The sequence below is a fragment of the Peromyscus californicus genome, unplaced genomic scaffold (genome assembly GCF_007827085.1).
Source record: "Peromyscus californicus insignis strain IS unplaced genomic scaffold, ASM782708v3 Scaffold_1__1_contigs__length_55948999, whole genome shotgun sequence".
Lineage (NCBI taxonomy): Eukaryota > Metazoa > Chordata > Mammalia > Rodentia > Cricetidae > Peromyscus > Peromyscus californicus.
The window spans coordinates 54,334,578-54,349,150 of record NW_026294492.1 but is presented as its reverse complement, the minus strand read 5'-3'; the positions used below and the strand labels follow the sequence as shown (position 1 = coordinate 54,349,150).

General features: G+C 62.1%; 1 protein-coding gene across 3 annotated transcripts in view; it reads left to right on the top strand.

Annotated features, from left to right (window-relative positions):
• Csnk1g2 (casein kinase 1 gamma 2) overlaps nucleotides 1–14,573 on the top strand; it is a 26,467-nt gene that overhangs the window by 7,186 nt on the left and 4,708 nt on the right. For 2 of the 3 annotated variants that reach the window (XR_008220324.1, XM_052747144.1), the window contains exons 2-9: nucleotides 4,943–5,378; nucleotides 8,969–9,009; nucleotides 9,093–9,162; nucleotides 9,259–9,407; nucleotides 9,483–9,717; nucleotides 9,809–9,894; nucleotides 9,962–10,046; nucleotides 10,244–10,392. Coding sequence is in view for 2 of the 3 variants with exons in the window: in XM_052747144.1 (XP_052603104.1) it covers nucleotides 5,192–5,378; nucleotides 8,969–9,009; nucleotides 9,093–9,162; nucleotides 9,259–9,407; nucleotides 9,483–9,717; nucleotides 9,809–9,894; nucleotides 9,962–10,046; nucleotides 10,244–10,392 (1,002 nt within the window). In the remaining variant the exon portion in view is untranslated. Of the gene's footprint in view, nucleotides 1–4,942; nucleotides 5,379–8,968; nucleotides 9,010–9,092; nucleotides 9,408–9,482; nucleotides 9,718–9,808; nucleotides 9,895–9,961; nucleotides 10,047–10,243; nucleotides 10,393–14,573 lie in introns of all 3 variants that reach the window. The other variant, XM_052747142.1, reaches the window with a different exon arrangement.

Below are 14,573 nucleotides of genomic sequence, written 5' to 3'. Positions count from 1 at the left end.
TGCAGGGCTCCTGTGCTGGGTGTTGTCCCTGCCTGTCCCCTTAGGTAGGTACCAGGTCTAGCCTGGGAACTGCCAATGACGTCAGCCAGGGACTGTGACATCACTGAGTGAAGATGCAGAGGAGGGGCTTGGGGGCCTCCAACAGGGGAGCAGCCAGGGCCCCAGCAAGATGGGGGACCCCAAAAAGAACAGGGCAGGTGCGTGCTGGGGCCTCGCAAGGAGGGGTGTCTCTGGTGGGGGTCCAGCCTGCTGCCAGCCAGCCCCCTGAGTGAGCACCCTGTAGCTGGTTTTGCGCCCTATCCTTGCTCAGGCCAGCCCAGTATTTCCCCTGAGCCTAGGCTCACCCCCAGGAACAGCCTGGGCTCTGGGCCTTGTGGGTCAGGCCAGGGAGGGTTTATTTAGGGCCGGGAAGGCCTGCCTGCCTTCCAAGCGCTCTATTTTTAACTGCAAGCTTCAGCCAGGGCCAATATGAGTAGCATTTCCTCTTCTCTGGGGTCCCAGGTCACTCTGCACATGCTCAGGTGTGCCTGAGACACCACAGCTGCCTGTCACCAAGGTTATCTGTTTCACTGGCCCTCCGTGTTGGAGTGACAGCCATCTGGTGGTGTCCTCACTCTCCTGGGCATCACAGACTGCCTCATAGTCCATGCCTACGCAGCTCTTCTTGTGACTGAGGAGAGCGAGGCTTGGTTCGTGTCTTGGGGCAGCCATGGTGTCCTCAGGTCGTTCCCACCGTCCCCCACACTGTGGCCCCATCTCATGCCAGCTTTCAGGTCCTCCTTGGCCTGTCCACCTCCCCTGGCCTGGTGGCAGTGACATGAGACAGGCAGTGGCCATCGTGGTGTTCCCAGCCGACTGTAGGGTGCATGGGGACAGTAGATGGACAGATGAGGCCCTGATGTCTCCTTGCCATGTCCACTCAGAAGGTGGGCAGCGTACTCACTGGCCCAGAAACCCCATGGTTCAGGCGTACAAGCAGTGAGGTGGGCCTGCTCCTGCTCCAGACTGCCTGCTTCGAGTCCGCCAGGGTTGGTGTCCGATGGAGGATCCTTGTACTGCACCCCCATTTGCCATCTCCTGCCCAGCCCTGCAGACACCACCATATACTTCTTGTTGCTGTGTGCCACCTGGGTCTTGCCCCCCACACATCGTAGGTGGGCAATGGAGCCAGGGGCCACATTGAGCTCAGGTGCCTCATGAGGGCTCGTGTTCATGTGGTGAGTCCTGGACCTGGAGCTCCTGGACCTGTAATGGGCATCTCTGCAGGTCACAGGTCTGCAGAGATCCAGCCATGCTGAAGAAGACATAGTGGCCTGTCCTTATCCTCCCAGGTTAGGGCTCGCTCTTCCCCAGAAGAAAGTGGCGCTCAACCCCGCCCCTGGGAACTCCTGTAGCCCCTCAGGCCTGAAGGGCCCAGCCTCATCTGGGTACCTTTCTCTCCCATCCTTGGAGAGGCCCTGCTGCCTCCTGTGACCTGGGGTACCCCATGTTCATGTGTGATGTGGACATGCATGAGTGGGGGCACCTCTTCCCTAACGTTGATGTTTACCAGTCCTTGAATTTGGCACAGCCAGACGTCCAATTTTTTCCTGACATCACTGCCCCTGCTCAGTGCTGCCCGCTCCATCCAGCCCTGGCTCCCAGCCGGGCCCCATGGTGGACCTCCACCTGCCCTCTGCAGAGGTGCACTTGAAGACAAGCTGAGCACTGTAGGGGGGTGGGGACACCCAACTCCCCAGGCTGCTCTCACAGGTGTTAGTAATGTCCTGTCTGGGGACTTGAAGGGTGTGAAGGGCTGGCTCCTGCAGACGTGTGCACCTTTTGAAGTGGCCCTTCCTCGTCTGAGTGCATCACCGTGACAGGTAGAGCCCTGGGCTCTGTCACTGGACATGCCTCCAGAGAGATGCAGGGGTGCTGGGGGCAGGGTGCTAGCCCCCGAGAGTGCCTCTGTGTGTGTGTGCACTTTTTTTTTTTAAAAGATTTATTTATTTATTATGTATACAGAAGAGGGCACCAGGTCTCATTGCAGATGGTTGTGAACCACCATGTGGTTGCTGGGAATTGAACTCGGGACCTCTGAAAGATCATTCAGTGCTCTTAACCTCTGAGCCATCTCTCCAGCCCTGTGTGTGCACTTTTAAAAATGTCAGTGTATTTGCTTAGTATGTGTTTATAGGGGGGTACATGTGCTACTGCCCCATGTGTATGGAGGACCGTTCTCTCCTACCAGGGGATCCCAGGGATGAGATGGGGCATCAAATTCAGCATCAGGCAACCTTATCCACCGAGCCATCATATTGTTGACCTGTGATAATGATTTTGAAAACAAGGTCTCATGTAACCCAGACTGACCTTGAACTCCTGATCCTCCTGCGTGTTGAGATGATTGATGGTTTGTTTTCTGTGCTAGGGATGGCCCTAGGGCTTCCTTCGTGCATGTTAGCTGAGCGCTCTGCCCACTGAGCCACAGTCAGAAACCTGCTGATGCTTCCTAATGACTTCCTGGTGACCCTGTGTGTGGACACAGAGGCTCTGGAGGGAGTATTCTAAGGGACAGTGGCCCAGGTGTGTCCCTTACTGGGCAAGAGTGAAAAGTAGATGCTTCTGTCTACTGCGCAGCCTTCCCCAGGCCCACCTGCCCAGGTGCAGTCTCCGCCAGACTCCCCCCTGCCCCTGGAGGCACATAGGTCCTGGAGTAGGCCCTGAGCCACACCCATCTCCTCACTGTCCTTGAGGTCCACAGTGCAGGCACGTCGGGGTGCCAGTCTTCCGGGCATGCCTTTGCTGCCTCCCATTCTGCTGTTGTTCAGTGTTCCAGGGAGGACAGAGGGACAGGAGCGGCCCAGCCTGTTGAGATCTCTGCAAAGCCTCCAAGAGCTAGCTCCACCCCCATGGTGTCCCCAGTGTGGGAGGGAAATGGCCTGATGCTGGTGAGGCTTGCCTCGGTGCTGGATTTTGTGGGTGTCTTTGGTGGGTACTTGATGGTCTGTGGTGTATCTGTCCACATTGTAGAGACCCATGTGGGCTTCTGCTCTCCAGCCCAGTGGGCCCCGTGCCTGGTTTTTTTCAGGGGTCCCCTTTATCTTGAGGAGAGGTTGCTGCTGCATACCCATGAAGGAGGTTAGACTTTTCCACTGGGGAGCCAGGCTGACTGCCCAGGGTTCCCTCATGTTCCGCCGTGCGGAGAGCCAGTGTGTGGGAGATGCGGTCAGTGAACTCACGGGCTGGTGCGATGGATGGCCTGGCCGCTGTGGTGTCTCCTCACTGACTGCATTGGCGGCGGCGGCGGCGGCGGCGGGCTGCTAGCCACAACCCAGCCGAGCAATGTGTAAATAGGAGTCAGGAAGCAAACAGGTGAATCACTGCCTGGATGGGTGCTGGCAGGGGACCCCAGTGCGTGGGGACGGGGTGCTGGGGGCTGAGCTGGGAAGCAGGCTGGCAGCCCATAGGAGTCAGCAAGCAAACAGGTGAATCACTGCCTGGATGGGTGCTGGCAGGGGACCCCAGTGCGTGGGGACGGGGTGCTGCGGGCTGAGCTGGGAAGCAGGCTGGCAGCCCCTCCAAATGTGCCCCAAGAGCGCACACATCCACACATGGCCTGTGGCTGGCTGTGGAGAACATACCTGTGAACTCTGCTTTCAGTGTCTGAGGTAGGAGGACCCTATTTCAGAAACAAAACCCAACCCAAGGCCTGGGCAGATGGCTCTGTTGCCTTGAAAGTGTAGCGCTCTGTGTGTGATCTTGCACTCACGTAAAAAGCAGGCATGGCAGATATCTGAGATCGATGGTGACCCGGGCTCCCAGTGAGTTCCAGGCCAGACAGGAGGACTCCTGGGACGTGTTCAGGGAGAGACCTGACTGACAATAGTGGTCAGTGCCTGATAACCACACCTGATGTTGACCTGGCCTCCACCTTCACACATGGATTCCACACGTGCACAAACGGAACATGCCTCCGCACACACGGCACCAGAATGCACATTAGAGCACGCGTCGACACAGTTGGATGGCGAGGTCCTGGTGCCAGAGTGGGTCTTGAGTCAAGCTGCGGTGAGGGAGCAGCTGCAGCCGGCATTCTGGGTTCCTGCAGGCCGTAGAATGCGGGTGTGAGAGGCCTGCCATGGCTTCCAGCACCCAAGGTTCCGCCTTCTTCCAGGGATGGGGCTATGTTCTTGGCCTAGCTTTCATGAGACCCTGCACTGTGTGACACTTGGACTGTCCTGGTCATGGGCAGCTGTAGCAGGTGCCACAGAGCCCAGACCCCCTTCTTACAACCCCTGCACCTGCAGAGGTTTGGCGTAGCCTGGACAACTTCAGTCAGGTTGGGCTCCGCATGCTCCAAGCCTCCTCCCTGTCCATCCCCCTCTGCCTGGACCCCTGTGCCCCAGGAGTGAGTGCACGTCCTCGGGGACTTCTGAAGCTGGCCAAGCCCTCCCTCCTGTGTGGATGGCCTGGCAGCCTGGAGAGACAGCCAGGGCTTTGGGGCTGAGAGATGCAGGTGAGCGCGGAGGGCGAGCACCTGCTTTTCACCCGGCGCTGCATGCCGTTTGCCTTCCTGCCGTGGCTGCCTGCATGCCTGGAGTCCCTTGACCTGCCCACTTAGGTCAGGTGTGGCTCCTGTCTCCACAGAGGCGCCGTCTGCTGCGCCATCTGCCACTCCTTGTCTTGGCAGCCCCTGATGTGGTCGGCCCGTGGTCACCTCTGATCCTGGCTGGCTTTCCTTTCTTCCTTTACTTCTCCCAGGGGCCTGGGCGTGGTCACGTGGCAAGTAGAGCACATGTCCACTCCACAGTAGCCTCTGCTATGACCTCTGACCTCTCCAGGGTCAGCTGTCCCTCCCAGGAGAGATCTTGCTCACACCTTCAAAGGTCGTTGTGGAGCAGCCCAGCTGGGCGCATGTTGTCCCCTGTGCCCGCTAACCTGTGCCTCTGTTTCTTCACAGCTGGGCATCACGAGATTTAAGGCGGTGGGACCTGTTGGCAGAATGTCTTCTCTCCCTGCAAGCGACCCTGAGGCCACCAAGATGAGCACCGCGGCCGGGCCTGTGAGTGCGCCCAGGTGTCAGTAGCTGGGAGCCGAGGGCCCAGCAGACGCAATGGTGTACTAGGCCGAGCGCGCGCGCGCGGGCTCAGCTTTCGCACTCGGATCTCACGGCAGAGTCACCGTGGAGAGGCCAGGGTACCACAAACTTATGGATTTTGACAAGAAAGGAGGGAAGGGGGAGTTGGAGGAGGGCCGGAAAATGTCCAAGACGGGCACGAGCCGGAGCAACCACGGCGTCCGCAGCTCGGGGACCAGCTCGGGGGTCCTGATGGTGGGCCCCAACTTCCGAGTCGGCAAGAAGATAGGCTGTGGGAACTTTGGAGAGCTTCGCCTAGGTGAGTCCTGCGTACACCGTCTTCGGTCCATCCCCAGGGGCTTCAGGATGAGGAGGAGCCCTGGCTTTGTGGTGGGGTCCTAGCTCCCCTTACCCTGACTTCTGAAATGCAGGGCCACAGGATCTGGGGTGAGCCCCTGGTGCCCCTCTCTCAGGCGACTGGCCTAGTTCACAGCAGTGCCCAGGAGGCCAGAGGTCCTCTAAGTGTCCCATCCTGGCTCTGTGTAGGGTTGTGGGAGACCTATGTGCAGGAGCTCGGCCTATCCAGCTCCTTAAGAAAAAAACACCAGGGACCGGCCTTGTGCGCAGACCCATCAGGCCAGCTCTGGTCCCCAGACCTCACCTGGACGTGATGCCTGGGGAGCAGTTGGACTCAGGTAGCTGAGGGCCCAGAACACGTGGCTGCAGCCCCCAATCTTGTGTGTGCCCTATGAGAACTGTCACCCTCCACTCCTGACCAGGTGACAGTCTGCATCGGGTCAGTGAGGGGCTGACTGCAGAGCTGACATGGAGGACAGTCTGGCCACACCGAGGGGACAGCGGTGTGGGGGCTGTCATTGCTCTCCCGTAGGAGGGGACTGTGGGTTGTACTCACTGGCTCGCTCCAGGCCAGCTCAGGACCCACCCCATCCTGGTGCAGTGCCTGTGCAGGTCTGCTCTGCGACCTCGGCCTGAGCCTTGTGCCTGTCGTCTGTGACCTCAGTGTCTCCAGACTGCAGCCCGAACACACAGCCACACACACGGGCGGACGTGAGCACCATGCGTGCACTTGCACCTGAATGCATAGACACACACACACACACACACAGGCAGGCGTGAGCACATGCGTGCACTTGCACCTGAATGCATACACACACACACACACACACACACACACACACACACACACACACACACACACGGGCAGGCGTGAGCACATGCGTGCACTTGCACCTGAACGCACAGCCACACACACGGGCGGGCGTGAGCACATGCGTGCACTTGCACATGGCCAGACTTGTTTAAGGGATCCCTGTCCTCAGGCAGTTGGAGTGGCCACTCACCAGCTCAGGTCCCTGTACAGATCTCTAGAGGGCTTGGGCGGCAGGAACCTGTCTGTAGGATTCTGCGCTTATGCTCTGGGATGCTCTCCCTGTTCTGCATGCGAGGGGTGGAGCCAGCAGTCAGCTTGTGCACATGGGCCTCTGTTGGAGTGCAGGGCCAGCCCTCACTAACATCACTTCACTCAGGATACTGAGGCAGGAGACTCTCCATAAGTTGCAGGTCAGCCTGGGCTACACAGTGAGAACTTGCGTCCCCTCCCCCTGCCCCACAAAGTTAGATAAGCTTTGGTGGTGGTAATTGCCCAGGTGAGCATGGCGTGCCTCCTGCCTGAGCCCTCATCCTCTTCAGGTATGGAGCTTATCCTGGGCCACTGAGCTCCCCGGATCTGTAGAGATAATTATTGTTCATTAAATGGGAAATTGAAGCCCTTACGTCTGCGCAACTTTCTTCCTCTTATTATGGGGCCATATTCCTGTCCTCCTGCCCCCACTTTCCTTTTTAAGACAGGGTCCCACTGTGTATCACTGGCTGGCCTGGAGCTCACTGTATAGACCGAGCTAGCCAGAATTCACTGGTACCCACCTGCCTCTACTTTCTAAGTGCTGGGATTAAGTGTGTACCACCACGCCCAGTCATCCCCCACCTCCCCACCACACACGTACAGTTTTTTTTTTAAGATGTTTTTTAAAACTTCAGTTTTATGTGTGTGGGTGTTCTGTCTGCATTCCTAGGGAAGCCAGAAGAGGGCACTGAACCCCTAGAATTAAAGTAGGGTGCCAGGCAGCTGTGGCGCACACCTTTAATCCCAGTACTCAGGAGGCAGAGCCAGGCGGATCTCTGCGTTTGAGGCCAGCCTGGGCTACAGAATGAGTTCCAGGACAGGCACCAAAACTACACGGAGAAACCCTGTCTGGAAAAAAAAAAAAAAATGAATAAATAAATAGAGTTAAGGGCTGTTGTGGGCCCCCTTGTGGGTGCTGGGCCCTGAACTCGGATCCTCCTGAAGATCGGCCAGTGGTTTTACCGCTGAACCATCTCCCCAGCCCCTCTCACATTTAAAGAGAAGTGTTAATGTGTATATATGTTGTGGGGCAGACATGCCATGCACCCCTGTGGAGGTCAGAGGACAGTGCTGGAGAGTCTGATTTCCCTCCTTCCACCTTTCTGTGGATTGTGGGAGCTTGAGCGTGGGTTTCTCGAGTGCCCAGTGCCCAACCCTGAGTCTCAGCAGCTCCTCCTTCCTCGTTGCTGACCTCTGGGCATGCCGCCTCACACTAAGATGGAGGGCTCAGAAGGTCCGTGCCCCGCATAGCTGGAGCATCTGCCCCTTCAGCCTGTGTGGGTCTGACATTGTCAAGCCCTCTGGTGCCTGTTGGGTACGGTCCTGGGTCCCCAAGGGCGTGGCTCGGGTGCCAGGCAGGCCAGCAGAAGAGCAGGGCTGGGTCATCAGAAACTGTCTTCAGCAGAGCCCCAGGGGAAATGCCACAGAAGCAAAGTGAGCCTGGGGTGGTTAACGTGGGAGACACCTGCTCATGGGCTGCAGCTGGCTGAGTCGGCTCAGCAGCGCCTGACTTCCCGGCATGTGAGAGCCAGGGCTGGGTAGAGGCACAGTCCAGGGAGAAGGGAGCCGACTCAAACAGATCCTCCAGGTGACAGCTGACCAGGGCAGCGAGCAGGCCCTGTCCCCCGGCAAGGGACAGCCATTGTGAGGTGGAGGGGTGGAGCCCAGCCCCAGGGAGACGAGGACCACCGCTGAGCCTCCTCTTGGAAGAAACTCCGTGGCGCTGCACCTTACACAACCTGGGGCGCTCTGGTGGGTCCCGGGAGATGTCGGGCTGTCGCTGCCACAGGAGACAAGCTAGAGGTGGGTCCTGACCTTGGCCTGGGTCAGGAGAGGGCCACGTGCTGGTGGCAGCGACTTGGCAGCTGATGGGTGAGGAGACATCTAGGGGCAAAGCAGGGAGTGAGCGTCCCTGCCAGACAGCTGGGGACAAGGCAGTTATGGACACGGCCTGGCCACGGGACCCACCCTGTACGCAGGGCCTCTGCAGCAGGAACGTGCTTTCCCTTCAGGGGTGACAGGGGCAGCCACTGGGGTGTGGCCCTGGAAGTGGCCTTTGTGACTGGTGATGCTGATGTAAACACATGCTGGGGGCTGGGGTGAGATCTGCCCAGGCATGTCAGATGTGACCCTGCAGGAGAGGCAGACTGCAGCTGGTCCCACTGCTGGATTCACCGGGGTGGGATCAGCAGCAGCGTGGGGAGCCAGCACCACCTCCACTCAGCCAGCCATATTGGTAGTGTGTGTGGTTTTGTGGGGGTGCCTCCAATGTGAGGAGGGGTTCAGTCATGACCTGCTGGGGCCCAAGGGAGACCCCTTCCCATGACTGCGTGCAGGTGGTGGGAGGTGCAGTCCCGGGATTCCTGCGCAGCTGGCAGGGGTGCCTCCAGCTGCTGTGGAATGTTGTGGAGAGTGCATCCCTGGGGTCTGGGTGGGGCGGGCTCAGTAGCCCACAGTCCTGATGCTCTCTGTCGCCCCTCCCCCAGGAAAGAACCTGTACACAAACGAGTACGTGGCTATCAAGCTGGTGAGTCTGCCCTGCCCCGCCCCGCCCCGCCGCACACCCCAGGCCCAGGAGGAGGGCCTGGGTAACAGTCCCCTGTCCCGCAGGAGCCCATCAAGTCCCGGGCCCCGCAGCTGCACCTGGAGTACCGCTTCTACAAGCAGCTTAGCACGGCAGGTGAGCGGGCGCGGGGCGTGGGCGCCCCGGGAGGAGGGCGCGGGGCGTGGGGCAGGCAGGGGCTTCAGGTGTCCAGCACGCGTGTCTGCTCCGCAGAGGGCGTCCCTCAGGTCTACTACTTCGGCCCATGCGGGAAGTATAACGCCATGGTGCTGGAGCTGCTGGGGCCCAGCCTGGAGGACCTGTTCGACCTGTGCGACCGCACCTTCACGCTGAAGACCGTGCTGATGATCGCCATCCAGCTGGTGCGGGGGCGGGGCCCGGCGGGGGCGGGGCCCGGCGGGGCGGGGCCCGGGCGCTGACCCCGCCCCGTCCCGCAGATCACGCGCATGGAGTACGTGCATACCAAGAGCCTCATCTACCGCGATGTGAAGCCCGAGAACTTCCTGGTGGGGCGGCCGGGCAGCAAACGGCAGCACGCCATCCACATCATCGACTTCGGGCTGGCCAAGGAGTACATCGACCCCGAGACCAAGAAGCACATCCCGTACCGCGAGCACAAGAGCCTGACGGGCACGGCGCGCTACATGAGCATCAACACGCACCTGGGCAAGGGTGAGCGGGGCGGGGGCGGGGGCGGGGCGGGATGAGAGGGGCGGGGAGGGGGCGGGGCGGGGGCGGCGCTGAGCCCGTGCTGTCCCCGCAGAGCAGAGCCGCCGGGACGACCTGGAGGCGCTGGGACACATGTTCATGTACTTCCTGCGCGGCAGCCTGCCCTGGCAGGGGCTCAAGGTGGGCGGGGCCTCCCGGGGGGGCGGGCGCGGGGAGGGGCCGGACCCTGACCCCGCCTCCCCCGCAGGCCGACACGCTGAAGGAGCGCTACCAGAAGATCGGGGACACCAAGCGCGCCACGCCCATTGAGGCGCTGTGCGAGAGCTTCCCGGGTAGGAGCCCCGCCCCGCCCCCCGCGGCCACGCCCCGCCGGCTGCCCACGTGACCCTGCCCCGCCCCCTCCGGTTGCCCACGTGATCCTGCCACGCCCCCGCGGCCACACCCCGCCGGCTGCTCACGTGACCCTGCCCCGCGGCCACGCCCACGTCGGCTGCCCACGTGACCGCGCCCCTGCCCCGGTCTTTTGCAGAGGAGATGGCCACCTACCTGCGCTACGTGCGGCGCCTGGACTTCTTCGAGAAGCCGGACTACGACTACCTGAGGAAGCTCTTCACCGACCTCTTCGACCGCAGCGGCTACGTGTTCGACTACGAGTACGACTGGGCCGGGAAGCCCCTGGTACGTTAGAGCTCGCGTGGGGTGCGCCCAGTGCCCGCCCCGCGCGGGTGCCCTGCAGCTGAAGGGTGCCCAGATTGGGGGAGGGGTGCAGGGGAGATCCCACAGTGAGGGGTGCAGGGGAGATCCCACAGTGAGGGGTGCAGGGGGAGATCCCACAGTGAGGGGTGCAGGGGGAGATCCCACAGTGGGGTGCAGGGGAGATCTCCACAGTGAGGGGTGCAGGGGAGATCCCACAGTGAGGGGTGCAGGGGAGATCCCACAGTGAGGGGTGCAGGGGGAGATCCCACAGTGAGGGGTGCAGGGGGAGATCCCACAGTGAGGGGTGCAGGGGAGATCCCACAGTGGGGTGCAGGGGGAGATCCCACAGTGAGGGGTGCAGGGGAGATCCCACAGTGAGGGGTGCAGGGGGAGATCCCACAGTGAGGGGTGCAGGGAGATCCCACAGTGGGGTGCAGGGGAGATCCCACAGTGAGGGGTGCAGGGAGATCCCACAGAGGAGGGGTGCAGGGGAGATCCCACAGAGGAGGGGTGCAGGGGAGATCCCACAGTGAGGGGTGCAGGGAGATCCCACAGTGAGGGGTGCAGGGGGAGATCCCACAGTGAGGGGTGCAGGGGGAGATCCCACAGAGGAGGGGTGCAGGGGAGATCCCACAGTGAGGGGTGCAGGGGGAGATCCCACAGAGGAGGGGTGCAGGGGAGATCCCACAGTGAGGGGTGCAGGGGGAGATCCCACAGTGAGGGGTGCAGGGGAGATCCCACAGAGGAGGGGTGCAGGGGGAGATCCCACAGTGAGGGGTGCAGGGGGAGATCCCACAGTGAGGGGTGCAGGGGAGATCCCACAGTGAGGGGTGCAGGGGGAGATCCCACAGAGGAGGGGTGCAGGGGAGATCCCACAGTGAGGGGTGCAGGGGGAGATCCCACAGTGAGGGGTGCAGGGGTGCAGGGGAGATCCCACAGAGGAGGGGTGCAGGGGGAGCAGGGGGAGATCCCACAGTGAGGGGTGGGGGAGATCCCACAGTGAGGGGTGCAGGGGGAGATCCCACAGTGAGGGGTGCAGGGGGAGATCCCACAGAGGAGGGGTGCAGGGGGAGATCCCACAGTGAGGGGTGCAGGGGGAGATCCCACAGTGAGGGGTGCAGGGGAGATCCCACAGAGGAGGGGTGCAGGGGGAGATCCCACAGTGAGGGGTGCAGGGGGAGATCCCACAGAGGAGGGGTGCAGGGGAGATCCCACAGTGAGGGGTGCAGGGGGAGATCCCACAGTGAGGGGTGCAGGGGGAGATTCCACAGTGAGGGGTGCAGGGGGAGATCCCACAGTGAGGGGTGCAGGGGAGATCTCCACAGTGAGGGGTGCAGGGGGAGATCCCACAGAGGAGGGGTGCAGGGGAGATCTCCACAGTGAGGTGCAGGGGGAGATCCCACAGTGAGGGGTGCAGGGGAAGATCCCACAGTGAGGGGTGCAGGGGGAGATCCCACAGTGAGGGGTGCAGGGGAGATCTCCACAGTGAGGGGTGCAGGGGGAGATCCCACAGAGGAGGGGTGCAGGGGAGATCCCACAGTGAGGGTTGCAGGGGGAGATCCCACAGTGAGGGTTGCAGGGGGAGATCCCACAGTGAGGGGTGCAGGGGAGATCCCACAGTGAGGGGTGCAGGGGAGATCCCACAGTGGGGTGCAGGGGGAGATCCCACAGTGAGGGGTGCAGGGAAGATCCCACAGTGAGGGGTGCAGGGGAAGATCCCACAGTGAGGGGTGCAGGGGAGATCCCACAGTGAGGGGTGCAGGGGGAGATCTCCACAGTGAGGGGTGCAGGGGAGATCCCACAGTGAGGGGTGCAGGGGAGATCTCCACAGTGAGGGGTGCAGGGGGAGATCCCACAGAGTGAGGGGTGCAGGGGGAGATCCCACAGTGAGGGTTGCAGGGGGAGATCCCACAGTGCAGGGTTGCAGGGGTGCAGGGGAGATCCCACAGTGAGGGGTGCAGGGGAGATCCCACAGTGAGGGGTGCAGGGGGAGATCCCACAGTGGGGTGCAGGGGGAGATCCCACAGTGAGGGGTGCAGGGAAGATCCCACAGTGAGGGGTGCAGGGGGAAGATCCCACAGTGAGGGGTGCAGGGGAGATCCCACAGTGAGGGGTGCAGGGGAGATCCCACAGTGAGGGGTGCAGGGGGAGATCCCACAGTGAGGGGTGCAGGGGAGATCCCACAGTGAGGGGTGCAGGGGAGATCCCACAGTGAGGGGTGCAGGGGGAGATCCCACAGAGGAGGGGTGCAGGGGAAGATCCCACAGTGAGGGGTGCAGGGGAGATCCCACAGAGGAGGGGTGCAGGGGGAGATCCCACAGTGAGGGGTGCAGGGGGAGATCCCACAGTGAGGGGTGCAGGGGGAGATCCCACAGAGGAGGGGTGCAGGGGAGATCCCACAGTGAGGGGTGCAGGGGGAGATCCCACAGAGGAGGGGTGCAGGGGAGATCCCACAGTGAGGGGTGCAGGGGGAGATCCCACAGTGAGGGGTGCAGGGGGAGATCCCACAGAGGAGGGGTGCAGGGGGAGATCCCACAGTGAGGGGTGCAGGGGTGCAGGGGAGATCCCACAGTGAGGGGTGCAGGGGGAGATCCCACAGAGGAGGGGTGCAGGGGAGATCCCACAGTGAGGGGTGCAGGGGGAGATCCCACAGAGGAGGGGTGCAGGGGAGATCCCACAGTGAGGGGTGCAGGGGGAGATCCCACAGTGAGGGGTGCAGGGGGAGATCCCACAGAGGAGGGGTGCAGGGGGAGATCCCACAGTGAGGGGTGCAGGGGGAGATCCCACAGTGAGGGGTGGGGGAGATCCCACAGTGAGGGGTGCAGGGGGAGATCCCACAGAGGAGGGGTGCAGGGGGAGAGGAGGGGTGCAGGGGAGATCCCACAGTGAGGGGTGCAGGGGGAGATCCCACAGAGGAGGGGTGCAGGGGAGATCCCACAGTGAGGGGTGCAGGGGGAGATCCCACAGTGAGGGGTGCAGGGGGAGATCCCACAGTGAGGGGTGCAGGGGGAGATCCCACAGTGAGGGGTGCAGGGGGAGATCCCACAGTGAGGGGTGCAGGGGGAGATCCCACAGTGAGGGGTGCAGGGGAGATCCCACAGTGAGGGGTGCAGGGGGAGATCCCACAGAGGAGGGGTGCAGGGGGAGATCCCACAGTGAGGGGTGCAGGGGGAGATCCCACAGTGAGGGGTGCAGGGGGAGATCCCACAGAGGAGGGGTGCAGGGGAGATCCCACAGTGAGGGGTGCAGGGGGAGATCCCACAGTGAGGGGTGCAGGGGGAGATCCCACAGTGAGGGGTGCAGGGGGAGATCCCACAGTGAGGGGTGCAGGGGTGCAGGGGAGATCCCACAGTGAGGGGTGCAGGGGGAGATCCCACAGTGAGGGGTGCAGGGGTGCAGGGGAGATCCCACAGTGAGGGGTGCAGGGGAGATCCCACAGAGGAGGGGTGCAGGGGGAGATCCCACAGTGAGGGGTGCAGGGGGAGATCCACAGAGGAGGGGTGCAGGGGAGATCCCACAGTGAGGGGTGCAGGGGGAGATCCCACAGTGAGGGGTGCAGGGGGAGATTCCACAGTGAGGGGTGCAGGGGGAGATCCCACAGTGAGGGGTGCAGGGGAGATCTCCACAGTGAGGGGTGCAGGGGGAGATCCCACAGAGGAGGGGTGCAGGGGAGATCTCCACAGTGAGGTGCAGGGGGAGATCCCACAGTGAGGGGTGCAGGGGAAGATCCCACAGTGAGGGGTGCAGGGGGAGATCCCACAGTGAGGGGTGCAGGGGGAGATCTCCACAGTGAGGGGTGCAGGGGGAGATCCCACAGAGGAGGGGTGCAGGGGAGATCCCACAGTGAGGGTTGCAGGGGGAGATCCCACAGAGGAGGGTTGCAGGGGGAGATCCCACAGTGAGGGGTGCAGGGGGAGATCCCACAGAGGAGGGGTGCAGGGGGAGATCCCACAGTGAGGGGTGCAGGGGGAGATCCCACAGTGAGGGGTGCAGGGAAGATCCCACAGTGAGGGGTGCAGGGGAAGATCCCACAGAGGAGGGGTGCAGGGGAGATCCCACAGTGAGGGGTGCAGGGGGAGATCCCACAGTGAGGGGTGCAGGGGGAGATCCCACAGTGAGGGGTGCAGGGGAGATCCCACAGAGGAGGGGTGCAGGGGGAGATC